Genomic DNA, 27777 nt, shown 5'->3' with positions numbered 1-27777 from the left:
CACCATCACTCTACCACCAACAATAATACCACCACCACCATCACTCTACCACCAACAATAATACCACCACCACCATTACTACCACAATCACCATCACCACCACCATCACCACCACCATCATCACCCACACTACCACCACTACTAACTAGGTCAAACACACACACACACACACACACCTCAACTAATTTTCATTACACCAATTTAGCTAAACTCATCCTGCAGTTTGTTGTGTAAATAACTTCCAACTAATTGTCCGGAAAGTTACACTCAACTAATATTTAGATTATGGAGTCTATATGAAGGTAACTAAGTGGTTATAGTTTGTTAGTATTTAGTGATGATTTTGGACGATTTAATAAAGCTTAGTTGTTTGGTTATTACTGAGTTAGTTAATTTGTTTTATAGGTTACTGAAACTCTCTCTCTCTCTCTCTCTCTCTCTCTCTCTCTCTCTCTCTCTCATGATTACTTGACCCCAAACCACCACTTCCTGCAACGGGGTCATCATCATCATCATCATCATCATCATCGTCCACGTAAATAAACACCCTCGACGCATCCCTTCCCCCCCAAGTGCGATCACCCGTACACCCTCAACACTGGATCTTCGCCCCTAAAGTGAGGAGACGGATAGCACTGTCTTGCCCCGCGTCTTGCAAGCCAATCCTACGGCCCATGGAGGTTAAAATAGGCGTAACCAAGCAAGACCGTCAGGAGAGTTACATAGTGATTAGAATTCCTGTTTTGTTGGGTTTTTTTCCTTTTTTTTTAGAGGGGGGGGTCGTAATATATATATTTTTTTAAGTTTGTTGTCTATTTCTTTGTGTCTTTAGTGTATTTAACCTGTATACAAGAATATTAAATGCTTATTGTTTACATTGTTTGGTTGTGAGGTTTGATGTATGTATGTATGTTAAATTTTTTTTTTTTTTTTGGTTTATCTGTATTTGTTTGTGTGTGTTGTATACGTACGTACTATCAATACTGTCAACTTTACCAACACCATGCAGTTATACAAATTCCCAACACTATTTCCAACCCCGCTACCACAAATACCAACATTTCCGTCACTATTGTCACTGCCAATACTATACCACCACTGCCAGCACTTCCCTGAATACCATCATTACCACCACCATTAATTTAAAACACCTTGTATACATATAAATCCTCCAGCGATCTTTTGTATTTTTAATAAATGGAATCAATGTTTTTTTTTAAGTATCTATTGTTTTAATCATAACATCTATACTTAATAGTTCGTGGTAATATATCAACATTTTCCTCGATATATTTCCTTATAATAATACACGTAGCTACAGCTTATATTGTGTCGCATGTTGAAATTAAAATTGGACGTTAATGGTGGAAGCTTGACCTCGATTGACGTGTATTAATAACCCGTATATAATCATGTAGTGTTAGTGTGTGTGTGTGTGTGTGATGGTCCCTGAGGTTATGGGTATGGGTAAAGTGGATAGGTGGGTAGATGGGTCGGTAGGTAGGTTAATATCCATTTACCTACCTACCCGGGTAGTTGGGTAGGTAGGTGGGTAGGTAGTTGGGTAGGTAGGTAGGTAGGTAGGTTGTTGATGAAGAGTTCAGTCAATAGCCTAGTCAATTAGCCCACAGTGCCGCCAGATAGCCCATATAACCCCGCCATTTATCCCATCGATCTGCTAGATAGCCCAGAGCCCCGCCAGTTGGTCCACAGCCTCACCAGTCAGACCACACTCCTACCAGTCAGCCCACAGCCCCGCCAGTTGGACCACAGCCTCACCAGTCAGCCCACAGCCCCGCCATTCAGCCCACAGCCCCACTGGTCAGCCCACAGGCCTACCAGTCAGCCCACATTCCTACCAGTCAGCCCACATTCCTACCAGTCAGCCCACAGCCTCACCAGTCAGCCCACAGCCTCACCAGTCAGCCCACAGCCCCACCAGTCGCCCCTCAGTTTCCCCAGTCAACCCACCCGACGCGCCAACACGATCTAGTCCACCTTGGGCTTGTGTGGGATCGATCTGTGTGTGTGTGTGTGTGTGAGGGAGTGAGTGAGCGTCGGTCAGGGGGCGAAGGTTAGTGTATAAGACGTATTATTTCTGTGTTGTTGTTAATACGAGCCTAAAACATTTCCTAAGTGACTCTTAAGATTTATTTCTGTTGAGAGGAAAGGAATATAGAATTACTCTTAAGTTATTAATATCAAGTGACCTGTTTCTCCTTCCAAGCGACTTCGAGGCTCTCTTGTTTATCATAAGTAACATAAACCATCGTAAAGAAAAAATCACCATCACATAATATCGTTCTCTTGTAGTCGAAGATTTATAGTAAAGGAAATAAAAGAAAGAAAATAGTGAAGGAAAAGTATCAGTTGAGGATAAAAATTCCCGGCCTCAATAATATGGAAATTATATGCCATTTCAAAATTACATCAACTTCTCTCTGTAAAGACTCGTGTTCCCGCCACTTCTAGCCGACCTTTTGAATTTGCCGCGCGCGCCTTTTTGTGTGAAGCGTCACATGGCGGGCGGGAGACGAGCGCTAAGAGGATCAACACAAATCCCGTAGCAAAGCCGATTGGATCCTATTGAGGAGCGCGCCTAGGTGATTAAATTCTAATTACGAAAATGGCGCCGATTCGCAAGTGTTAATAGAATGGTAATGAAGTGAGAGATTGAGGAGTTTATGAGCAAACACGCTGTTGGAGGAGATACGAACGCTGCCTTTGTTGGAACCTGATGATGAATTTCTTTTCTTTCTCGTCTTTTTTTCTCTTATTCCTTCGTTCGCTTCCTCCTGGGTGAGTGTGATTGTCTTGTTTGTTTTCTTAATGGGTTTCCGGGGCGTCGTCTTTAGCCGAGTTATGACTACTGACACACACACACACACACACACTCACTCATACACTCACACACACACACACACACACTCACACACACACTCACTCGGTAAAAGACTCGACGAGGGACGAAGAGTTCTTGGCCTAAGTGTATGTCATTATTGTGAATATATTTATGGTCTTAAAACTTAATATTTTCTTCTTTGCATTATCTTGTGTTTGTGTGTGTGTGTATGTGTGTGTGTATGTGTGTGTATGTTATGACCCAATTTCACACATTATATATTAAACAAACACGCGCTTACCTCTATTAATATAATATTAATATAATATCAATAACAAGTAAAACCAACAACCACACCACCCTCCTCTAACCCCTCCCACCCCCTCCCCCTCCACCTCCTCCCCCTCCCACCCCCTCCCCGCCAGCCGACTTTCTCAGTGAGGTGTAACGTCATCCCATTTTCTCTGGCCGTAATCTGGGAAAATGGACCGGTGTGGCCTGGGTCATGGGGGAGACTTAAGTAATTAGGTATTTGGGGTGTTTTATTAGGCTCCACTGTGTGACGAGTTAGGACAGCTTAGTGTGATGGGAAACACAGGGAGGGAGGGAGGGAGGGAACACCTGCCTACCTTCCCTACCCACATACTTAAATACCTCCCTCCCTCCCTTCCTCTCTCCCTCCCTCCCTTCCTCTCTCCCTCCCTCCCCTCCCTCCCTCCTCCTCCCTCCCTCCTCCCTCCCTTTCTCCCTCCCTCTCCCTCCTCCCTACTTGCCTACGTACTTCTTACCTACCTACTTGTACTCTCTTCCATTCCCTCCCTCCCCTCCTTCCCTCCCCCTCCTCCCTACTTACTGTATAATCTTACATTCAACATATCAGACTATTTTCCTGTCTAATACATCATACAATAGCACCTGTTCTAATGCTAACTGGGGGTTGGGTTAGGTTAGATTAGCATTAGGTTAGGTTAGGTTAAGGTTAAATTTGGTTAAGTTACATTAAATTCAGTTAACGTTAGCTTAGGTTAACATTACGGTGATTAATTCCGTCTATCCGTCTATCGTCCGTCTACAACACCCTGAGGACGGAGAGGTGAGGAGGGAGGCTGCATCGTATCTGTCAGCTCATCAGGGGTCATTAAGGGAGGTAAAAAAACAGATTATTTACCTTCTGCGTCCTGACCACCTCTCATCTCGTGGGAACCTGTGTGGTGATGATGGTGATGTGATGATGATGATGGTAGTGATGATGATGATGATGGTAGTGATGATGATGATGATGGTAGTGATGATGATGATGATGGTGGTGATGGATGATGATGAGTGATGATGATGATGATGGTAGTGATGATGATGATGATGGTAGTGATGATGATGATGATGGTAGTGATGATGATGGTGATGGTAGTGATGATGATGATGATGGTAGTGATGATGATGATGATGGTAGTGATGATGATGGTGATGGTAGTGATGATGATGATGATGGTAGTGATGATGATGATGATGGTAGTGATGATGATGATGGTGGTAGGATGATGATGATGATGGTGATGTGAGAGGATGGGTGATGGTGATGATGATGATGATGATGGTGATATGATGATGATGGTAGTGATGATGTTGATGATGATGGTAGTGATGATGATGATGATGGTGATGATGATGATGATGATGAATGATGGTGATGGTATGATGGATGATGATATGGTGATGATGATGATGATGAATGTAATGATGATGTGATGATGATGGTAGTGATGATGTGATGACGATGAAGCGCCTCATTATCTATCTATTTATCTAATTAATCTTTTTGTTTATTTTTAAATGTAATCTATTTTTAATCTGTCTATCTATGTCATGTTTATCTATCTCCCTACCTCTCTGTCACCTGTCTGTCTGTCTAATACCTCCTTCACTGTCTAAAACATCCCTCCACACTCTTAACACAAATTATTATAACTTTTTAGGAATTATTTTGTTATGACGAATAAGTTTCCGTGTTATTATCTACTACTCTCTCTCTCTCTCTCTCTCTCTCTCTCTCTCTCTCTCTCTCTCTCTCTCTCTCTCTCTCTCTCTCTCAGCCAACCCCATTTAACAATAGCGAACCACAACGATATCTTAACACACCCTAGTACCTTAACACAGCTAACACACCCTAGTACCTAAACACACTCAAGTACGTTAGCACACACTCTAGTTCCTTAACACAGCCGAGTACCTTAACACACCCTAAGTCCTTAACACACACCCTAGTACCTTAACACACTCTCGTTCCTTAACACACCCTAGTACCTAAACACACTCAAGTACGTTAGCACACACTCTAGTTCCTTAACACAGCCGAGTACCTTAACACACCCTAGTTCCTTAACACAGCCGAGTACCTTAACACACTCTAGTACCTTAACACACTCTAGTTCCTTAACACAGCCGAGTACCTTAACACACTCTAGTACCTTAACACACTCTTGTACCTTAACACACACCCTAGTACTTTAACACACTCTAGTTCCTTAACACAGCCGAGTACCTTAACACACTCTCGTTCCTTAACACAGCCGAGTACCTTAACACACTCTAGTACCTTAACACACTCTAGTACCTTAACACACTCTTGTACCTTAACACACACCCTAGTACCTTAACGCACCCTAGTTACATAAAAAAGGAGGAAGGAATTAATTTTCTTAGTCACTGTGGCCTTGGTCACAGTAGGGGTGATTTTTTTCATCTTTTCCACTAATTTCCCATAACATTCTTGTTTAAGAGATCTATCCTTGTAATCTTCACTTTTTATTTGTCACAATGATGGAAACTGCTTATAAAGTTCAATAAACTCTCTCCAAATCTCATGGCAGTCCCGAGCACTCGCCATGGCTATACTGCTACTCGACTGAGCATGTTTGATCGTACATTGCCACACACTATCCAACATGTTTGACAAACGTCATGGTGGACGAGAAAAAAATGAATCTTCTTCAAACATGTTGGTCACACCTTCAAACTTTCCCATACACTCTCAAATTGTATAATCAAACACATTTGATAGTGAGTGGGCGCCTTAGATGAGGTGTTGATTAATACGTATTATATCAGGTCAACCATTTATGTAAACAATGTACACGTCTATAGGATATGAGCATTGGTTAGGTTAGATGGTCCTGTGATGTGGTCTCCTGTGTAACGTTCTCCTGGCTTAGGTCTCGGCATCATGGTCCCCCTAGCTTACAGGACCCTCACATAGTGGTCTCCAACACTCCTCTCTCGGTCTCCAAGTTACTAGCTGGAGACCCACCTCGCCTTCTTGGCTAGACCAAACTCTTGAACAATCTCCTGAAAGAGTGGCCGCCAGAGGGAGTCTTCCCTGTAGTACACGGCCGGGTAGCCAAGAGACACGGGTACTGTGATGTTAGCTGGACCCAACAATACCTCCTCCTCCTCCTCCCACAGGTACACCCACCCACTCTCTCCTCCTGGTAAGTACACCGTCTGCGTCTCCTGAAGAAGGGACAGGTGGTGTTGTTAAGAGTTTATCTTAGATGAGAAAGTGATAACACGGAGGAACAAATTTGTTTACACACAATGACACAATGTTTACATTAATTTCTAAATACATACACGCAACATGCTCGTATATATGTAAGTAAATATACATACACAGCATGCTTAGAATATGTAAACACACACACACACACACACACACACACACACACACACACATGTATAAGTAATTTGTCTTCCTGACTCTCCATGATTCACCCTCACTGACTCACCCTCCTTGACTCAGTAAATAAAAGGTGACTCACTTGGCCTTTGTGGATCACTGGAGCGACAAGGAGGTCAGGGCCGTAGAGGTACTGGTACTCGATGTCCCAGGAACCGATGTCCTCCTCGAAGTCAAGGAACAGTGGCCTCTGGACTGGCGTACCTGGGTCACGTCGACGAGGAGGAGGAGGAGGAGGTTAAAAGGGTCATTTAAGGTCACACAAGAGAGATGAGATACTGTTAGGAGAGAGAGAGAGAGAGAGAGAGAGAGAGAGAACTAAAACTCTCTCTCTCTCTCTCTCTCTCTCTCTCTCTCTCTGTGTGTAGTGGAGAGTGTTCGTACTGCTGTAGTCTTACCTGTAGTAGAGAGCTCCTGTAGAAGGTAGCGGGTGTAGGGCAGGAGTGTGGCGTGTATCTGGGAGAGGCGAGCGAAGAGGGTGAGTGTGTCCTCGTCGCTGTAGAACTGGTGGTTGGCCTCGGGTATGTTGCCTGCAGAAGGTGTGTGTGTTAGTGACGTCACCCTGACACACCCCTACCTTCGTCCTCATCCTCACCTTCACCTGTCCTCACCTTCACCTGTTCTCACCTTCACCTGTACTCACCTTCACCTGTACTCACCTTCACCTGTACTCACCTTCACCTGTACTCACCTTCACCTGTACTCACCTTCACCTGTACTCACCTTCACCTGTACTCACCTTCACCTGTCCTCATCCTCACCTTCACCTGTCCTCATCCTCACCTGTCCTCACCTTCACCTGTCCTCATCCTCACCTTCATCTGTCCTCATCCTCACCTTCACCTGTCCTCATCCTCACCTTCACCTGTCCTCACCTTCGTGTGTCCTCATGACGGGGGTGAAGGCAGCATACTCGCAGGATCTGAGAAAGAGTTCCTTGCTGCGCGTCAGGAGGGGGGGCAAGGTGGTATAGCCGCCGATGTCGAAGTGTGTTACGCCCATACCGCTCACTGCCAGGCTGAGTGCTGTAGAGGAGACACAGGGGTGGGTGTAGTGGGTGTGGGAGAGACACAGGGGTGGGTGTAGTGGGTGTAGGAGTGGGTGAAGTGGGTATACTGATCAGAACTTCACTGACCTGAGACAAAACAGAGACCAGAGACCATAATGGACTCACCAGCCACGATGGTAGTAGCCAGACCATCACTCAGAGACCAGTCCACGTTTTGGTCACCGGCCCACGCCAAGACCTGATAGCCTGAAGACCCTAGCCCTCCTGACCTCATGAAGGGCACCACCTCACCCAGCTGACCCGACGACTCCAGCACCTCCCTGACCAACATAAGAAGGTAAACAAAAATCAGCTGACGAGGGTAAACAATGATCAGCTGACGAGGGAAAACAATGATTAGCAGAAGACGTCTAGTTACCCATCACTTATCCACCTGTCAACCACTAATGACTCACCTGCCACCCACTATTGACTCACCTGTGACTCACTAATGACTCACCTGGTACACCTGGCCCACTCTTCAGGTAGAAGGTTATGTCGTGTCTCTGGGTCGTAAAGTTCTCCTGTGGCGGAGTACATATCCAGGGCCGTGTACTCCCCGAAGTCAGCCATCCATCCCCCTAGACCCAACTCCACCATGTTCTTTATTATCTCGTCTGCGGAGAGATAAATGAGTCTCTTAATCTCTCTATTGTCTCTGTTGGTTTTGCTTTATCTGCGCAGACATAAAACAAATCACACTAAAGAACATACACATTCCACAAGGCTTAGATTTGTCATGTTCTTCCGGTGTCTCATACACTGTTTTTTGTTGTCGGGGGAAGGAAAGAGCCACTACACTGAGCGAGAAAGACACAGCAAGTGAAGGGCTGGACAACAACTCACCTCTGTACCAGTTGTTCGCCTCTGGGTTGAAGAGGTCGACTGTGCCCGCCAGGAACCCTCCGAAGTCCTGCTTGTATACCTCCCCCTCAGCGTCCGTCATGAGGTACCCCGAGGCGGCCGCTTCTCTGAACATGTCTCCTTCTTCCACCAGGTGAGGGTTGATGTAAGCCATCACCCTCACTCCCTCCTCCATCAGGTTCTGAATCGCCACGTCCAAATCTGGTAAAAATGTGAGGTTGATGAGGGGAGTTGAGAGGGCGGGGACCTTGCACTCCTGGAGATAATGAAACTTTGAAGGATTTACGCAATAGTAATGTGTGGTATGGCACCTCTTCGTCACCCATATTGCCTCTACAGCATATCTCTTGGGTCTTGACTCTTGTTTAGAAAAGTTGGAAAAGCGACACACCTTGTAAAACATTGCCAAATATTTTTCCTCAATATATATTAATGAACTTTATCTCGTAAGAGGAACCCCTTGTTAAACGTTCGCTTAAATAATAAACATCAAGAAATGAGAACCACAGTGTGAAGTACCCGGGTAGTAGGTTTGGTTCCAGCGCCAGTCCCAGAAGACGCGGTGACCGAAGAGGGTTTCTGTGGTGCCCGACCAGTCCTGGATCCAAAGGGCGCTCACGTTCGCCCCAGCAGCCACAGCCAGGTCATAGTAGAAGAGCATCTGGGGGAGGAACACACAATATGTACGGTGGTGCCTAGAAGACCAGTCGATCAGGTGGTCAGTACTTCGTGTAGGAGCTAAAATTGGCGCTAAAGCCTGAGCCAACACACGAAACAAATTAATAATCTCTAAAAGTTTACCTGCAAGACACGATGGCCCGCTGTCCTCACTGAACTCAAGGGTTAACCACAATGTTAACTAAACACGTAGCCACAGGTCATGTGGGTCACAGGTCATGTAGGTCACTGGTCAAATAGGTCACAGATCATGTAAGTCACAGCTACGTATACATACAAACGTTCAGGACCAAGGTAACATTACTGTACACCTCCCACAACCTCCCGCCTTGGACTCACCTCCTCTGTGCCCCGCTGCACCCCGAGGGCCGCCCCCGTCATGATCCAGTCCGGGAGCTGTGGCTGAGCACCCAGTCTGGTGGTCACCGTCTGCACCGTCTTCAGGAGGCTGGGGCACCACACCATGGACGCTGAGAACTTGTGATCGTGGACATACACCTCGTGACGCGTTGCCTCCGTGAAGTTTAACACTAGGTACCTGAGGGAGAGAGTCTGGTAACTGACGAAGGGATGAGTCTTAGCTGTAGAAGATGAGAGATAGCTGTAGGGTCGAGGAGATAAATGCTTTCAGCAGGAGAATATATTATATTCTGTAGCGCCAGAAGAGACAGATTACAACACGTGAAGGACAGGAGGAAAAACTCACTTTCGATCGGGGATAAGAAGGGAATATCTTCTGGAGGAGAGGAACGAGGCTTGAGGCCAGTAGGTGGTGTAGTAGTCCCCGCCAGCGCCGCCGTCCAGGTTAGCCAAGCTGGCGATGGTCCCGTTGTCCCGACCCACACCTGTGAGGTACCTGGGTCAACACTCACCTTAATGATGACTGAGTTGTAGACATACGTATATGAAGTCGTGTCATGCCAAGTTTAAGGAACATACATTGTAGTGCATAAATAACTAGTTTTAGCGAGTATAAGGAGCATTTCCTTTATAGATTGATACACCAACATTAGTGTTCATGTGACTTAAGTTTAGTAAGTTTCCTTGTGTGGTTCTATTACATACAGGATAAGACAACACCTATAGGATACTCTCATTATATAGACAATACTTTACCTGTAATTTATGCCTAAACACGTAAGAACAATAACTATACTAATCATGAAAATAAAATCTATGGAAAAGGAACCACATAAGCGGTCGACAGAAGTGAACATCGTCACGTTACCCTGCTCGGAGGTCCAGATCGGAAAGTCATGTCCCCGTAGGTTGAAGTAAGTGTACTGCTCTCCTCCTCCCCACACCCTCTCCTCCTCGTCCGCGTAGAACCTCACCCACATACGGTTGTAGGTGTTGATGGTGTGGGTGACGTTGACCAAGACGTTCACCGTAGAGCAACCGTCATCACCCAGGTCTTCCGTCACGTACAGCCCTATCTGGTGAAGGAGGTATGGGGGGGGTAATTGTTCCACCGTTAATCATTTGTTTTACTCTGTTTACATATGTCTGTTGTCGTGAATATAAAATCGATTTTTCTTGTAACTCAACTTACTCTTAAATCAGTGTCCTCGTAAGAGCGGAGAATGATGTAAACAAAATCAGAAATGGTGGCCTCGATAAAAGTCGTCACCTCGACCTTGACCAACACCTCGTCCTCGACCTTGAAGTTGCCTTGTGTCTCGGTGAAGTTGGTGTGTCCATAACCCATCCAGACGACGGGCTCCTCTGCTGTCTGGTGGAGGATCTGTGGTGGTGGAGGAGAGGATAACAGAGATGTGTGTGTGTGTGTGTGTGCGTAAACTCTCTCGTCTCGTTCGCCACACGCACACACATACGTCTCTCATCACTTTCATCTATCTTTCAGCTCCTTTTGTGAGAAGATGAAAGAGAGAGAGAGAGAGAGAGAGAGAGAGAGAGAGAGAGAGAGAGAGAGTACGAAAAGTTAAAACGAATTCAAGATTTTTTTTTGTACGTGTCCAGATGCCGCGTGGAGGCCTTAGTGACTATTCTGTGATGTATCGTGGGAACATAAACAGCGTCCATAATGACATCGCCACCTCAAGATGACGTCGTTTGTGGTAAATTATCTGTCTTATTTTGATATGGTGATTAGAGATGAAAACAGACTATACTTAGCCATTATCAGTGAGAGATAAAGATGCAGCTGTCATGATAAGAGACCAAGGAGGTACTTCTCAGCTTATTCCTTGGTTAATAATGGGTAGATAGATAGACAGAAGGAGTTAGATAGATAGACAGAAGGAGTTAGATAGATAGACAGAGGGAGTTAGATAGTTAGACAGACATACAGAAATACAACAATTACGACTTCCTCTTTTCAACCATTAAACAGAGCTTCTTTCCTTGAGGGCGATGAGTTAATTCTATTGCTTTGAGTACCTTAATATTGTACTCATGGGGTTGTTATTGTAATCAAGAGGTTAAGTCATGGTAAACAAGGAGTTATCATAGTAATCAAGGGGTTGTCATCATACTCAAGGGGTTGTCATCATACTCAAGGGGTTGTCATTGTACTCAAGGGGTTGTCATCATACTCAAGGGGTTGTCATCATACTCAAGGGGTTGTCATCATACTCAAGGGGTTGTCATTGTACTCAAGGGGTTGTCATTGTACTCAAGGGGTTGTCATTGTACTCAAGGGGATGTCAGAAAATGCATTTGAGATCGTTAGTTATCCCCATGAGTATGATGGCATTAACTCCTTGAATACGAAGACCTTATAGTCATCATACTCAAGGGGTTAGGCCTTGTGTCATTGTACTCAAACGCAAAATTCATTGTACTCAAGGGATTAGGCCTAGTGTCATTGTACTCAAACGTTATATTCATTGTACTCAAGGGATTTAGGGTTATCGTACTTAAGGGGTTAAAGTCATCATACTCAAGGGATTATTTTTTATGCTCAAGAGGTTAATTATTGTACTCAAGGGGTTAAGTTAGGTTAGTTTTAATTGGTTCGTTTTGACGGCTTGTTTGAAATTTTTATATATTTTCATAATGCCGGGAGTCTGTGAACTATTTCTTTAGTTACCGTTTCAAATTATATTAGTTTTCTTTGTACCACTAGAAAGAACCTCTTGGGGTAACTATTCAAATATTTAACTCGTCAACGTTTTATAAAATATAGTACGTACAGTATATTATGTTTGTGGGGAGACGCAGAGGAGTTGCTATAAATGTTTGCGTGTATTATAAAACAGTATTTATCTTTGAGGTTGGTTTTGTTTTGATTTAAGTTATGATAATGCGGTGGGAGGGAGAGAAAATTAGTCCCCATATATATATTTTTTTTAGCATTTCGACCACTTATCAGCTTATCATCGTATCAGTTTGTATAATGTGTACCTACGAAGCCTCACTGTTTTATAAGCAAGGCTCTATCAGGGAGCTTGTAAACCTAAATGATGATGACAGCCAACCTAACCCGACCTAACCCACCACGCTTTATTGTATGGTTTAAGAATGCACTGCCTGTAATACAAACTTTTATCGTACTGTATAACATAATGAATAAATAATCTGGAGCCAAACCACCTTACGCCGTAGCGGGAAAAGTAAACACAACACTCGAAACACCATGACTCACTGCTCTCATCTGTTCACTTTAATAACTTGGGAACTATTGTGTACAAGCACCTCACCAAGAGTTTCTTCCTCCTCTACTCTTACCTCAGTGCCGTCAACGGTGATGATGAAGCCATCTTGGAAGAGCTTAAAATCCAGTTTAGCTCTCGCCAGCGTCGCCGTCAAGAGGAGAAACAACGTAAGGACTCCGGGAAGAAGGCTTGTTATCGTCCCAGCCATGACGAACCCTTGATTTGTACCCTGATTGCTTGGAGAGTCGGCTAACACCCCGAACTTTTTTCTTATTGGTCACCTGGTCCTGGAGTTACTAGTTGATTGGTCGACTATTTGGTTGTTAATCATAGCGTTATTATTGACCTTTTTTAATGAGTATTTTAGGAAATAGGGTCTTAGGTCAGAGGGCTTCAGTTTTGATTGGTTCCAGCTTAACTTAACCTATTTATTAAGAATGGGGCCTATAAGACTCGTCCCCATGCAGTCTAAAGGTTAATCTAGGATATAAGTTAGCGTGGAGACCTATTAGGACTGGGGCCCATTAAAACTAGCCCCCCCCCCCACTCCCTCCCAATCTTAATGATGAATTTAGAACACGTCAACCTTATCCCAATTAGGCCCAGGACCTATTTGACCAACCATATAAGAAAATAATTCAGTTTACTATAAGAGTTAATATCTAGAGGAAGCGTGTGGATGTAGGTCACAACTGATAAATAAGGAGAGAAAATATACTTGACATAGACGTGGTAGTGTGTGACAGAGGACAGTTGTATAGGTCTGTGGTACAAGGGATAATACAGAGAACCAGACGGACACCAAATATATGTCTCTGGTACACAGTGTGGCGGTGTATCACAGACGAGTTGTCTAATTCTCTTGTAGGTTTAATATAGAATTACACGAAGATCTTTGGTACAAATTTGTAGAACATCTATGGGACAAAGGTGGAATACCACAGACACCAACAGCACAGACCTATGGAACAAAGGTGTAACATGGAGTACCACAATGCTATATCACAGACCTGACCGACCCAGGTGGTGTGGACGAGTGTGTATAGTTGCCACTGACGCAAGTGTTCAGGGGCCGTGTCCACCCTGGGAATTAAAACAAAAAAAAACCTTCTTCCACACCTGTAAACTTTCTCAAGCGGCGTTATCAACACACACACACACACACACACACACACACACACACACACTGTCCCAAGGTCTTCAGTTGAGGTAAGAAGAAGGGAGTGAGGTTAGGTTAGGTTAGGTTAGGTTTGTATTTATTTCAACTCTTGGTTCATCAAAGAGCTTCTGATGTCACTTATATTAGTCGTCAGAAGGAATTTAAGAGACAAATAATGTGTTTTTTTTTTTATTTCTATTTATATTCAGTGCTTAATTTACTGTTTGTATTAGTTCGTTTACAGTAAGAAATTAGTCTATTTTACAAGGGAAATGAGTTTGTTAGTCACAGTAGGGGAAGGACCAGAGAGAGAGATGGGAGGTTGTGGCTTTTAAATTCACTACAGTGGGATTTTGTGTTTACTTTTTGATTTTGTACTATTTTGTATTTTAGTCTTTTATGTTTTTGTATTCCTGATTTTTTTTAATTATTTCTTGGATTCCTGTTTCTGTAATTCAGTGTTTTGGAGGATTTTGTATTTTCTGTAATTATTTTGGCTAATTATAGATCCTTTCTTTTGATTGGCTGTTGAGATTAGGTATCGTGTAGCTGATTGGTTGTACGAATTTATCGATGCTCCCTTTTGATTGGCTGATGAGAAGTCGTGTAGAGAAGGTTACTAAAGAGCCTTTACTGTGATTGGCTGATGAGATGTCGTATAGCAAAGGTTACTAAAGATCCTTCACTGTGATTGGCTGATGTGACTTCGTGTACCGGAGATTACCAAAGATCCTCCACTGTGATTGGCTCCTCGGTGATCAGTACTAAAAAATATCATCATCGTGATTGGGTGACAAGGTGATCAAGTAGGTAGATCTTGATCATTCGACTTTGTCACCCTCGACTCTCCCTTCAAGTCGAGGTCGTCTGGACCCCTCGAGTTACTACTCGACGACTGTCTTTTGAAGTTTGACTTGTCTTCAAGTGAGATTTGTCGGATAGGTGGACGAGCCTGTACTATCGACCTCCTCGTTTCATGGGGTGCCTTTGTGGGCGGCTCTACTCTAAAGATGGGTGTATATGGAGCGTGGGCGTGGTAGGGTCGTACTCTGAGGACCTGCTCGCTCTCCCCTACTGGAATGACTCGTAGGTAGTATACAGGAGCTTGTGAGCCAACAGGTACTCTCTCCTCTCGAGTTCTTCTCTTCTCACCGGGCTTATATAACGCCGTCCCTGAGACGAGAGACACACTGGACTTGAATCAAGATTTAAAATTAGACTTTGATATGATTGGTGCTGATCAAAATTGGACTTGATTTGTGAATTTAAATCTGGCTCTTAATTTGGACTTAAATCTGGTCCTTAGTTTGGAACTTTAATCTGAGCTGGTGGTTGGACTTTAATCTGATCTTAATCTGGACTTATATCTGGCCTTAAACCTGAGTTCAAATCTGTACAAAAAGCTGGACTTAAATCTGCATGCTGATACATAAAAGTGGACTAAAGCTCAAGAAATCTGAGTACATTACCAGATTATACTTCCTCATTCTGTAGTTAAATCTGGTTTTTGTATCTCAGGAGTTTGTCTTAAAGTGCAACATACAGACTGTGAGACATACAGACTGTGAGACATACAGACTGTGAGACATACAGTAAACAAGCAGATGTAAACACACTCAACTTAGGCTAAACAAAGTCGAGTTTTTTTATCGTTTGCATCACATAATCCACACGTAGCTATATTTAAAGACAATTAACTAACTAAAACATTAATAACAGTTCAGCATGAATACTCAACGATATGATCTACATACCGTTACCTTCATCCCTACTAAAATAATAATAATAATAATAATAATAATGCTTTTAGGTTAAACATCAAAATCAAAACAATACCACAACAATAAGCGGTCGTTCCTTAGGCTTATTATATTACCCATACAGAACACTTGGTGAGGTATAAAGGCCGTTTTGTTTACCGTTGGGTCTTTGGTGGTAGTGGTAGTGGTGGTGATAGTAGTGGTAATGGTGGTAGTAGTGGTGATGGTGGTAGTAGTGGTGTCTCGATGCCAGGGCATGACACCTAGGGACACAGTGAGGCAAGTGGGAATCCTATTTTTTTTTAATGCTCATTTTTTACACTGACGCGATAGAGTAGGTCAGTGTTTTACGAGTGTCAGTGTAAGTGCTACAGTGTGAGGTGTTACAGATGACGTGCTTCTCTACACTGAGAAAGAGTTTCATTCATTTAATGCTTTCTTTTAAACTGATGCTGCCTTTTGGGTCAGTACTTACAATAACGAGAAGCTTTTCTGCAGTCAGTACCTCTACACTACAGAGGAGCTCTTCTACAGTCAGTACCCCTACACTACCGAGGATCTCTTCTACAGTAACTGCCGGTACCTACAACACTATAACCTTACCTAGCCTTGAGAGTGTGACCTGCCTGATGGAAGAACACGGGCTCTGAGTTGAGGAAAAACAACAGTTAGATGGTGTTGTTGACTGCGGAGTGTGAGGGACTATCAAGGTGTTAGATAAATGACCTTTGTGAATTATTTTAAGGGGTATATGGAGGGTGGGAGACCTGGGGATTGAATGACGTGGTTTTTGGCATCGAAGGGGCGATTGATTGGTTATTTAGGTTATTAAATAGTATTGAGGGAAGGATTTTAGATTATTGAAGGGGAGAGGAACAGTTTTTTAAGTGATGATGGTGAAGAGACGATTGTTTTGGTTAGGTATGAGAAAAATGTGATCATAGAAAAAACACTGAAAGTTGACGATTGAGATACGATGTAAGATTTGTGTTGGAGGTGATAATTACACTGAAAGCGATTTTAAGTTTGCGCTAAATAAAAGTGGATTACATTAAGGTGTAGTAAGACAATAAAACCAAATTTTGATAAACTGTTATTTGGAGAAAAATTATGGTTAAAAACGTGACTTAAATATTATATACAGACAAAGCGAGTTTAGTTTAGCAGAAATAAATATTAACTAATGTTATAAAAAGTTTATTTACATTTTATATACAGGTGAAGCACGTTTAATGTTTGACTTAGAAAAGAAGCAAATTCAAAATGTGTAAAAAGGTGTAGAGGAATTTAGAATTTTAGAGATATCAAAAAGACAGATAACCACAAGACAGATTTTGACTAAACCAAAGCCTTCCACACAACACACGTCACCACCCATACCATCGTCGCCGCTGCTCCACCTGGATACCACCTTCTCGCCGACGTGGGCCAGGAACGCCAGGCAGAGACCCACGCCGAAGATGAAGAAATGACCGGAGAAATTCTTGAGCTGCAGTGGCTTGGGTCCTGACGCAGCCGCCGTCCCTCCCGCCGTACACTTGTTGGGTTTAGGCCAATACTGATTCTTCCAGATGCTGAACAACCCCGACTGTGACATCTTAAGGATTCTGCAGATATAATGTGGGAGAGACAGTGTTGTCTTGAGTATAGCTGGCACACACCTTGGAGATTGAGATATTGAAGATTCTGACAAATATACCTGTATACTGTCTAGGTACTGTACATTACAAGTGTATACCTGCGAGGTCTATGTACGATCGATCGATCTTGATGTATAGAAGAGAGCCCTTGGCTCTGAAGATACAAGAAAATGTAAGAGGAAGTTAAAGTTAGACAGTGACAAGTACAGTGACAGATTGAAAGCAGGCGTGTGTGTTGTCCACCTTGGGGGAAATATGTACCCTGTGTACCTGTATTGTCTGCATGCATGTTGACCTGTTACAATTATATATATATATATATATATATATATATATATATATATATATATATATATATATATATATATATATATATATATATATATATATATATATATATATATATATATGTGTGTGTGTGTATGTGTGTGTGTGTGTGTGTGTACCTAAGTTACATTATTCTGATCAGGTACTGATCGAATAGCTACTTAAGAAGAATGTTGTTGTTGTTTTTGATTCATACAAACTCACTCGGTATTGAAGAGCTGGAGGTAAAGTGAGTCTTCCTGCAGCACCCAACCAAACCCAGCGCTGAAGAACACCTGACTAACTTGAGCCAGACGGCAATCGTTAGTTTCTTTGTAGTCCGCCTCCATAGCGAAGTCTAGCCAGGATTTTTCCTGGTGAGAAAAAACGGTGGTGTAGTTTCTTTTATAAGTTAACTGCATTGTTATGATAGTGTCGACAGTGTGGTACTTATGAGAGCAAAACTAGGGCCAAATATGTGGCATCGGTGGGAGGAGATCAGTGGGAGACGTACTGTACCTAAGAGGACATTAAGAGCACCAAGTGTGTATTAGAGTAGAGAAGTACCTTAATGAAGGCGGTGCGGCCTCCAAGTACAGCATCGACACCTTCCTTGTCCGTCGACACTATCAGCTCGGGCCGTTCCTTCAGCAGGCTACCAATCTTGCTGTAGGTGCTGGATGCTTCCGCATTCTGTTCAGCCCAGGGAGACGACACAACAATGATTAGTGCTGTTCTTACGCCTCTCTCTCTCTCTAATAAGCTTAAAAGTATTTATATTAATTATTTATTTGAATATATCAGCAAAGGTGAGTGGTATAAAGAGTTAAAACGAGCTGACTATAAGTAAATTTACACACACACACACACACACACACACACACACACACCGAGAAGAGAACGTCGTGAGCAGTTTTAGCCCTGTAGGTCCAGAGAACCTTGCGTTGATTGGCCAATTCCTCTAGGGAGTTAATGAGGCTGGTCATCCTTGGCACCGTCAGGAAGGCGATGAGGGTCCCCGTGTAGGTGTAGATGAGGATAACGCAGAAGGTCCACCACATGCCATGAAGTACCCGCACTGGTTCCGTCTGACGCATGCGGGTACCTGAGGAAGAAGGTTGGATGGAAGTCTGATGCAAATTATAATATCTGATTCTTCCTGTTTTTTAAGGTAAGGAATAGAAGATCTGATACCCTAAATTTAAAGCATCACCCCTAAATTTAAAACACAAAACACCCTCCCCCACCCCACACATTCTTCCCTAAATTAAAGTACAAAACAGAACACTCACTCTCCCTTCAAGTAGAAGCAAGGGACTTAATTAAGGGACTTACTCTGGGAAGCTAAGGCGAATGCACAATCCCACACATATCGTGAGAGAGAATAGGAGACGTTGCGGATGTTATGTGGATACAGGACTGGCAGGTTACCCACGTTGGCGAGTACCCACAGCAGAGGACCAACCACCAAAATACTGGCTAGAGTTAATGCCCATACCTGTAGAAGGGAAGGGAGTGAGATTTGCTGTTGATTTGGGTTGCTATAAAGGACACAGAGAGAGAGAGAGAGATACAGAATGAGTGAAAAGGACAGATAGGGAGAGAGAAGCAGGTAGATAGGTAAAAAGAGAAACAGACAGAAAGAAAAGGACAGATATACAAAGGACGGATATACAAAGAATGACAAACTTACAGAGAGAGAGAGAGGGGTAGAGATACAGAGAGATCGGAGGCGACTCTACAGTACCTGCCAGGAGAAGGGCTCAAGGAAGGCGAGGAAGTTGTTCTGTTCGCTGGGTGGAGGGATGAGTATGGTGGTCGGCTCCTCGTAGAACGCATGAGTGAAATCGATGACAGTGTCCCTGATGTAGGTGATGGTGAAGCTGGCGATGGCGAAGTCCACCACCTACAGGAGTCAACCGAACACCTTCAGAAAATTATCCTCGTTTCAAAAATATCCTGCCGTAGTTGTCATACATTCTTAATAAGGATAAACTCTAGAGATTGTTTTTTGTCATACAGGTGTACCAATTATAACCCCCCACCTCCCGCCACCGCCCCGGCCCTCAAGGACTTACCTGCCTCTGTACCATGCCCACCATACCGTTGAAGGTACCATTGGGCATCGGGGAGCCCCAATTACCGTCGGAAGGCAGGACCAACCTGTATCTGAAGAAGGAGGGAGATTATACGTACAGGAGGTGTTGTGGTCTGGTTAATAGGGTAGTGAGTGAGATATCTTGAATCTTTGCTGTTGTGACCGTTGCTAACTTGACCCATTCCTTTTTGTTACCTTCAATCTCTGTTATATTGATCCCTTGTTAACTTAAACCTAACTTGTATCACAGCTATCTTGAACCCCGTTATAACTCACGTAAAGTTGAACCTCTTGGCCATCACGTTCAGCATCTCCATACAGAACCCCTTGGCGCTCACGATCTCCTCTCCTTCTACCTTCAGGATCACGAACGGTGGCCGCTGTAGGAGAGAGAGATCAAGGGAGTATGGTAGAGTTGATGCCTTAGCTAAACTCACTTCCAACAATGACACTGTTGAATATAATTTAGGTCTGTCAAATAGAACTTTAAAAACTGTAATCACAAAAGAATTTGTTGATGAATTTGAAGCCCGTAGACAAGTGCAAACAGGCATTAGTCAATCCATTGTTTACCATGATGAGATGTATTAAGTAAAACATGTATATGGAGCAAGTAACAAGATCACTAGATTACAAGATGTTGTAACCGTTAGACTAAGGTTATGATAGCCAGTCCCCTTCACTAGTGCGTTTTCAGGGGCTCGTCATGTAAACATTCCACAAATCATTCCATTGAGATATTTGTTTTGATATTGTTTTACTTTGATTCCACAGTATGTTTACTATTGCGAGTTTCCTTCCGTCGAATGTAAACAGAGACAGGGGTGTCACACTGCGCAAAACCTGACGAGCAGATGTGAACAAAACTAAATGTAAAGTGTATGGCCAGACATATGGCCACACACTCCAACACTACGTCTTTGACTATGACAAAACAGAGCCTTATAGGGACAGATCCAAACATGCTGTGTAGGCAATGACACAGCACTTTATCTTTGATAGCAATATAGTTGATACACTGAGGCTGTATCTGCACTTGGCAAGTAGTACCTAAGCAAACTCCTGTGTACCGAACTAAGCAAACAATGTACTGGAAATACTCGGTAACCGCCACACTATGCTGACCACTGGGTTCAGAAAAAACACCCTTTAGTGGCCTCTACTCCTTAATCAATTAACTAGCTATTGTCCGCTGGAAGAAAAGTATGGTGAACAGTGGATTATGGTGGAGAACATTTCCAACGTCAACACCACTACTACCACCTTCACCATTATCACATCCACCACATCAATCTTCAACAGCTTTAGTACAGAATATACCTGCATCACTCCCTTAATGGCACACTCTGTTATGGCGTCTAGTAAAGCAAGGCTCGTAGGTGAGACTCTCTCTCTCTCTCTCTCTCTCTCTCATCGATAAGAGACAACATAAGAGGTAAGGAGACGTCGTGGTGTCATAACGGGAACCTTCTTCAGGTTCTTGTTTCCCGCCAGGTCGATGTATCAAACTGACACTTCGAACCCAAACCCGAAACCGGAGCCAAGGGTTAGGTTAGGTTAGTCTCCGAGTCTGAGTCCGTGGTCGAAAAAGCTTCAGTATGACGTCACAATCGGGACGTCACTCTGGTTCTTCTTCCTCCCCTTTCCTCTCCCTTCTGATCCCTCCTCTTCCAATTCTTTTCCATCCTTCTCCTTTCCCTCCCTCCTACCCTACCACTCTCCTCCCCCCCCACCCTCCCCTACCCTTCTCCCCCTTCCCCTCCCCTACACATCCTTTCCTTTTTCGTCCCCCCACTCCCTCACTAGTGGATAAGGTCCTTCATAGCCTTTAAAGAATGACCGTGATTAAAGTACGACTGACATTAAGTAATTGACCAATACAGTTACCAAGTTTATTATGAGTTATGTGTGTCAGAGGCCCCGTATAGCACGCTGAGGTAGTGTACTGCCCCGTATAGCACGCTGAGGTAGTGTACTGCCCCGTATGTGTGGTGTACAGTACCCATGTGTGTGGTCTTTGTCTCGTGACCCTAGCAGTTGAAGCGCCTGTACTTGAGACTTCCTGTACAAGATGCTTAGTGACCCTACCATGGATTCCCTCCTACTGAAGAAGAAACAACACCCCTCCGTCACCCTGGCTGGGAAGGTTAGTGGAGGTGTCTTGTTTATTAAGGATCTCAGTGATATTAAGCTTAGTTGAATCGACTTAATCTATATCACTGTGTACCTGCGCTGGCTATGTCGAGTATATTGTATCCACGTATTGTCTAAGTACAGTGTGCGTATAGTTACACTGTCTTTATAATTAGATTCGAACCAACCGACTCATCATCCTTACTGTACAATAAACCAACCAACCACAGAGGCAATGAATAACTACTAATAGAAGCATTGGGTTCGAAGCAGCGATCTATATTTCATGTGGACGGTTCATAGTACCGTAAAGCAGCGAGGAATAATTTATCTATCTATGACTAGCTGAGTACTACACAAGGTTATTCTTAAAGGTGATTAGATGCGATGACTTGTACGATTTTTACCTGAAGATAAATATAAGGGAATGGATGTCTTGGGGTGGGTTATTATTATTATTATTATTATTATTATTATTATTATTATGATCATTATTATTATTATTATTATTATTGTTATTATTATTATTATTAATTTATTATTATTATTATTATTATTATACCACATCGACAACCCAAATCACAGAACTTCGGCGGTAAAGGAAAGACTATAGTTATTACAGTACATACATCATTTAAACAAAGAACAACAAACATGAAAGACGTAATCAAGCCAAAAAAAAAAAAATAAAAAAAATAAAAAATAAACGAAAATATAAAATAAAGAATCATTTAGGAAAACACGCAAGATGATTCAAGGAATAGAAAAACTATAATATAACGTGTATTTAACGAGCGTGGTACTTCAGGGTCGGGAAGAAACCGCTGCACATTATGAGGACACTCTTTCCGGGTTACAAATAATAATCACAGTAAGTGGCAGGTTAGTAGCAGTGCGGCGTCTGTTTGTCAAGATGATGTGGGGAATTAATGGATTCGGGAGGGATTTATGACTAGGGTATCGTGACCTGAACTGAATTTAAACAACCTAGCTCTGATTATGTAAAATTTCATTGACCTTGATTTGCAGAACCTGACCCCCCCAGCTGAAAGGGCTTGCTACACTCGCCAGACTTCTCAGTAATTTGGAACCCCCCGCGCCCCTGCCTCCTCCTCTTTCACCTCCTTCTTCTTCTTTTACTCCTCTCACCTTCCATACATCGCGTACATATAGTTTCTGAACATAAATTTTGATTAGACTTGAGCAGTGAGTTGGTCTGTGTACAAGTCTCTCTCTCTCTCTCTCTGGTGAACAATTATTGTCTAACAACCGTAAAAAACAAGTCATTTACAGGGTAGAGAGAGAGGGGGGGGAAGAAGATTTTAGACAGAGAGAGAAAGTGAGAGAGAGAGAGAGAGAGAGAGAGGTGTAATTGTTGGTTCTTGCTGTAGTAAACATTAGCACATATACCAACCAACCTCAGACGACACTTACACACGCACAGACAAAATTGATTCAGTTATAATTTACGAACACTGAATTCATCTGATCACACGTCACGGTACAAACACCAAGCACTCCTGACTGCTCATGTTGGCGCTGTTACGGGTCATGTAGTTAGCTGAGAGTGTCATCTGTCCCCAAACGCTCCCAATACACGCCAACTGTTGACCCTGGCATCAATTATAGACGCTGGGGAGTCGTTTGATCACCTATTCTGAGGTAGAGTCACTTCTCTAGACTCACCTGACGATTTACAGGACGATCTCAGGACGATGATAGCCTCAATACCTGAATATCCGCCCCATTAAACCCCTCACACACCTTTGTTCCCGCGAATTCCTTTAGGTTATCGTCAGTATCGGGAAGACATTGGTCGTGACTCGTGGTCAGTTGAAGGAACGAGTAATGTAAATAATATGGTATTAGGAGGGACTGTTGTCTTCACCCGCCACATCGTCCACTCCATCATGGTTCACGAGGTATTATTTTATCCTTCTTGTTTATGCCTGACACTGTGGCTTCCGTAATATTTGGATCATAATTTGTTTTTATGTTTTTGTTTGTGCGTTCTGCTCCCTGGTTTACGTATATATTTTGGTAGCTTCTCCAATTTGCATAATGATATATTCTTCCTAATCAAGAGACTGTTTCAAAATCAATGATAATGTTGCACCTGATACTTTCCTAATACGAGCCTATAGCCTTCTTACATAAGATGGGTCTTTGCTTACATAAGATCCGGATTCCATGAACGAACAGGACATCTATGAATGCGGATTTACGTCTTAAAATCATTCGTAGACATTTTAATTGTTTATTTACTTTGGGGATAATATATGTAATGTCACAACTGCACTAAAGATACTGAGACAACTACAATAAAGATACTGAGACAACTACAATAAAGATACTGACACAACTACGCTAAAGATACTGAGGCAACTACAATAAAGATACTAAGAGACAAGATAATATATTATATGGGTGTAGTGAGAGAATGTGAGAGAGAAGGTTAGGGGGAGTAGGAAAAATGAGAGACTGTCAGTAGATGGAGAGGAACACGAGACAGAGAGGGACAGTTCAAAGGAAGATATGTACTTTTGGAGATATTGAAGAAAGGAGACAGAGACAGGACATAGGAGATAGACGGTATATAGGAGACAGAGACAGTACATAGGAGATAGACGGTATATAGGAGAGAGAGACAGTACAAAGGAGATATTTACATAGGAGACTCACGTTGATGGTGACCACGGTCATTCGCCTCCCTTTGAGAAATCTCCGGGCGAGGACCAACTGGAGATCGTGTGGCGGATTCTCCTGCTTCTCCGCGGCCTCCAAGCTAATCTCCACATCCGGCCCTATGCAGTTCATGTACTCCTGACGGTAACTGTAGGAAACCAGGGAGAAGATAGCCATGTAGGAGACCAGGGAGGAGATAGTGACATAGGAGACCATTGAACGTAAACAGAGTCGCAGTAAAAATCAACAAGAGAATTATGAATGAACGTAAGGACAATATTTACATCAATAAACACCTCATAACGTAACAAAGATGACGTTTAACTCTACGTCATTAGGACTCACTTGCTTGTCTTAGGGAGGAGCCCCACGGTTGGCCATAACTTCCTGAAGGTGGTGTGCCTGCTGGGGTCACTGCTGGTGGTGGTGGAGGTGGTGTTGGTACGCCCTTGTCTTAACCAATTGTAGAGGACGTGGGTTACACACTGAAATCGACGGTACATCTGCGGCAGGAGGGAAGGAAGGTAGAAGAAGGAGGAGGTGAAGGAGGGAAGGAGGGTAGAAGAAGAAGGAGGAGGTGAAGGAGGAAGGAAGGAGAAATGGGATATAGTGACATAATATACATCTTAATTAGGTCAGGTTAGGTTAGGTTACCGTACGAAGACCATATGTTCTTGTAACTAGAATACGGAAATTATTTTGATTGACAGAAAGACACACAGACAGACATTTATAGATAGGCAGACATATATCAATAGATAGATAGATGAATAGACAGGTAGATAGATAGACAGGCAAATACAGACAGATAGACAGACAGACGAAAGGTCAGACTGACAAAAAGAAAGAGAAAAAAAGACCCTGACCTTGGCTTTGTGTATGGGCAGGGCGTTGGGGTCCTCCTGGGTACGGGCACAGGGTTTGACATCCAGTGCCATGGTAGGGATGCCCGTCCGCTTCCCGAGGGTCAGGAGGGTAGTGCCCAACTGACACTCGCCCACACTGACCACGCCAGCCAGGTGACCCGACCCTAAATAAGTGGATTGAAGTTATTAGGGACGTTACTTATGCCCCTCCCCCTGTTCCCCTTACTTCCCCTCACCCCCACCCCTCACCCTCCTCACTCCTCACCCTCCTCACCCCTCAGACTATACTCACTCCATTCTGTGTCTCGGTACAACTTCAGAGAGGAGGAACGGACGTAGTGGAGAGAGAGGCGGAAGGAGGCGGCGACGTTACTGAAGGAAGACTCAGCATGAAGATCCTCCTGACGAAGACTCCCCAACGACAGATCCATCCAGTCATCATATACCACCACTGTCAGGAGGAGGACGCAGGTGTGTAGAGAGTCATTACGTGGTTAATTATCTTGTTACCTGACTTATATGTTAATTTAGTTCATCATTTAGAAGTCTTGATTGGGTGTTAACTGATACATCTAAACCAATCGCAGTACACGACGAAAATTTACAGGTAGTTAGATCGGAATTACCTGGTTAATTAACGTTAATAATGAGTAAAATAGCTAATTACATCTTGGTTTCTTTGGTAAATTGAATAAAATATTTAAGTATAAATCACTGGTATAGTGTCTGGTCATCATGTAGGTCACAGCGCTAACATTTTACTCGTTAATAACTTATATCCAGGTCACAGTCAAGGTGGTTCAGCTAAGCCTTAGTTCAGGACACGAGAGGCATCGCTGCTCATTGATTAAATAGAGATGGAATGGTGGTCGAGGGTGAGGTTGTTTTGGCTGTGACGTGGTTGAAGTGGATGCTCTGAGATGGTCGAGTGAGGTCGTCGGGCTGGTTTATTACTGCCTTAATTATTCACACACACACACACACACACACACACACACACAGCGTTAAATACAATAGAGGCCTCTTCATCCCCTGAGGAGCCTGGCCTGTGCTCAGCTATGTGAACAAAATCATTGGCCATCAGCTGATCACTCACAACACACATATGTCATCATCAGGAGCGACAGGTGTTTCCCGAACTGTGAGTAATATATCTTTTTCTTTTTTTTTTTTTACTTTACGTTACTCGGAAAGTTAATTCATGCTATCAACGTATAAAAATAAGTCTTATAACATATAACCAATGAAACGATTCACTTCAAATTGTTTAATATTCAAGGTTTTGGTTTGAGAATGAATAAAGTAATTGACGCATCTTTCAATGTTTTTGTTTTTGTTTTTACCTTGAGGGAACGATGGTTACGAACTGCTGGGTGTGGATTTAGTTCGATTATATTGAGAAAAAAATACTGTAGGGGGGATTGTTTTGAGTCTGCCCAGGTCTTGTCCAGCTGTGAGTGGAGGGGTGAGAGATTAGGGGGGAAAGGGTAGAGAGGTGAGGGAAGAAGATAAGAAGGAAAAGGGGATATGGCAGAAAAGAAAGGGTAGAGGGTAGACGGGTAGGGTATGAGGGGAAGTAAGGAGAAAGATTGGTGTAATTAATGCCCAAAGTAAACAGGATGTACTGTACGGTTAGAGAATGAATTTATTTTTACCCTTACGGCGTCAAATAATGTGACACATCGACGAAAATTTCCTTACAAAGTGTTGGCCTCTGTCTCCACATTAGAAGGTCTGCTGCCCTTATGTGTGGAGCTGCCAGTGTTACTATCCCTGTCTCGTGTCATAATACAACTTCCTTTTCTGTGGAATCCTAAATTAATTGTTTAGTGTAAATCGAATACTACGTAGCGAGAATAAACAAGTAGGAACATATAATGGGAACATTGTGGACTTGTTAGGTTATTAAATTGAGGAACTCGTATTTAATATTATATCAACATTGTCATTGTTTTCTCTTTATAACTGTTGGTCACTTTATTAAACAACAAATTTGAAATTCTTAGCTAAAATGTTTAAATCAATAACATTAAATATTGTTGTGATTATAGTGACATGTGCTGTGCATCTTTTAACTGTTACGCTGTATTTCAAGATTTATTTTTGATCATTTGAAAATGAAAATTAAAGAAACAAAAATTTTAATTTATATTTATAGGGTGTCCCAAAAAATGTACATAAAATAAAGTTGCTGGGAAAAGTACACTACACAAAATTGTAGTTTATGTTCACACCACATGCTCGGTGTAAGCCCCTCCCCGGACCAATCACTGCCTGTATTCTAACAGCTAGATTGTTCATTACTCTTGGGAAAGTTTCAAGTGGAATATTCCGAATATTTCTAAAAA

At 42.9% G+C, this 27777-nt stretch overlaps 2 protein-coding genes across 2 annotated transcripts; both read right to left on the bottom strand.

Moving 5' to 3' along the window:
• Window positions 1–5943: 5943 nt before the first annotated feature.
• LOC121864618 (sulfoquinovosidase-like) lies at window positions 5944–13865 on the bottom strand. Its single transcript, XM_042363713.1, has 14 exons — window positions 13793–13865; window positions 12856–13069; window positions 10718–10909; window positions 10394–10601; window positions 9872–10010; window positions 9505–9703; window positions 9007–9148; window positions 8470–8688; window positions 8084–8240; window positions 7750–7904; window positions 7451–7600; window positions 6974–7105; window positions 6658–6779; window positions 5944–6349 (listed from the first exon to the last, which is right to left on the bottom strand). Exons 2-14 carry the CDS (start codon window positions 12988–12990, stop codon window positions 6131–6133), a joined length of 2169 nt encoding a protein of 722 aa, XP_042219647.1. The 5' UTR covers window positions 12991–13069; window positions 13793–13865; the 3' UTR covers window positions 5944–6130.
• Window positions 13866–14151: 286 nt separating this feature from the next.
• LOC121864707 (glutamate receptor ionotropic, delta-1-like) lies at window positions 14152–25587 on the bottom strand. The gene is made up of 12 exons (XM_042363865.1): window positions 25430–25587; window positions 24909–25066; window positions 24561–24711; window positions 20022–20125; window positions 19726–19816; window positions 19395–19553; window positions 18983–19145; window positions 18538–18752; window positions 18215–18340; window positions 17873–18021; window positions 17082–17308; window positions 14152–15114 (listed from the first exon to the last, which is right to left on the bottom strand). Exons 1-12 carry the CDS (start codon window positions 25499–25501, stop codon window positions 14744–14746), a joined length of 1986 nt encoding a protein of 661 aa, XP_042219799.1. The 5' UTR covers window positions 25502–25587; the 3' UTR covers window positions 14152–14743.
• Between the last annotated feature and the right edge of the window lie 2190 nt (window positions 25588–27777).

This window comes from Homarus americanus, unplaced genomic scaffold (assembly GCF_018991925.1).
Source record: "Homarus americanus isolate GMGI-L3 unplaced genomic scaffold, GMGI_Hamer_2.0 scaffold57965, whole genome shotgun sequence".
NCBI classification, from domain to species: Eukaryota; Metazoa; Arthropoda; class Malacostraca; order Decapoda; family Nephropidae; genus Homarus; species Homarus americanus.
Note: the sequence above shows the minus strand (reverse complement) of the source record. Positions and strands in the feature narration are given on the sequence as shown.

Coding starts and splice junctions, on each gene's coding strand:
- LOC121864618 (XM_042363713.1), bottom strand. CDS start 12,990: ATGGCTGGGACGATAACAAGCCTTCTTCCCGGAGTCCTTACGTTGTTT. Junction 6,780..6,973: donor ACAGGAGCTCTCTACTACAG/GTAAGACTACAG, acceptor GACGTGACCCAG/GTACGCCAGTCCAGAGGCCA. Junction 6,350..6,657: donor CAGTGATCCACAAAGGCCAA/GTGAGTCACCTT, acceptor TCCCTTCTTCAG/GAGACGCAGACGGTGTACTT.
- LOC121864707 (XM_042363865.1), bottom strand. CDS start 25,501: ATGGCACTGGATGTCAAACCCTGTGCCCGTACCCAGGAGGACCCCAAC. Junction 19,817..20,021: donor GCCAAGAGGTTCAACTTTAC/GTGAGTTATAAC, acceptor CTCCTTCTTCAG/ATACAGGTTGGTCCTGCCTT. Junction 19,554..19,725: donor TGGGCATGGTACAGAGGCAG/GTAAGTCCTTGA, acceptor TGACTCCTGTAG/GTGGTGGACTTCGCCATCGC.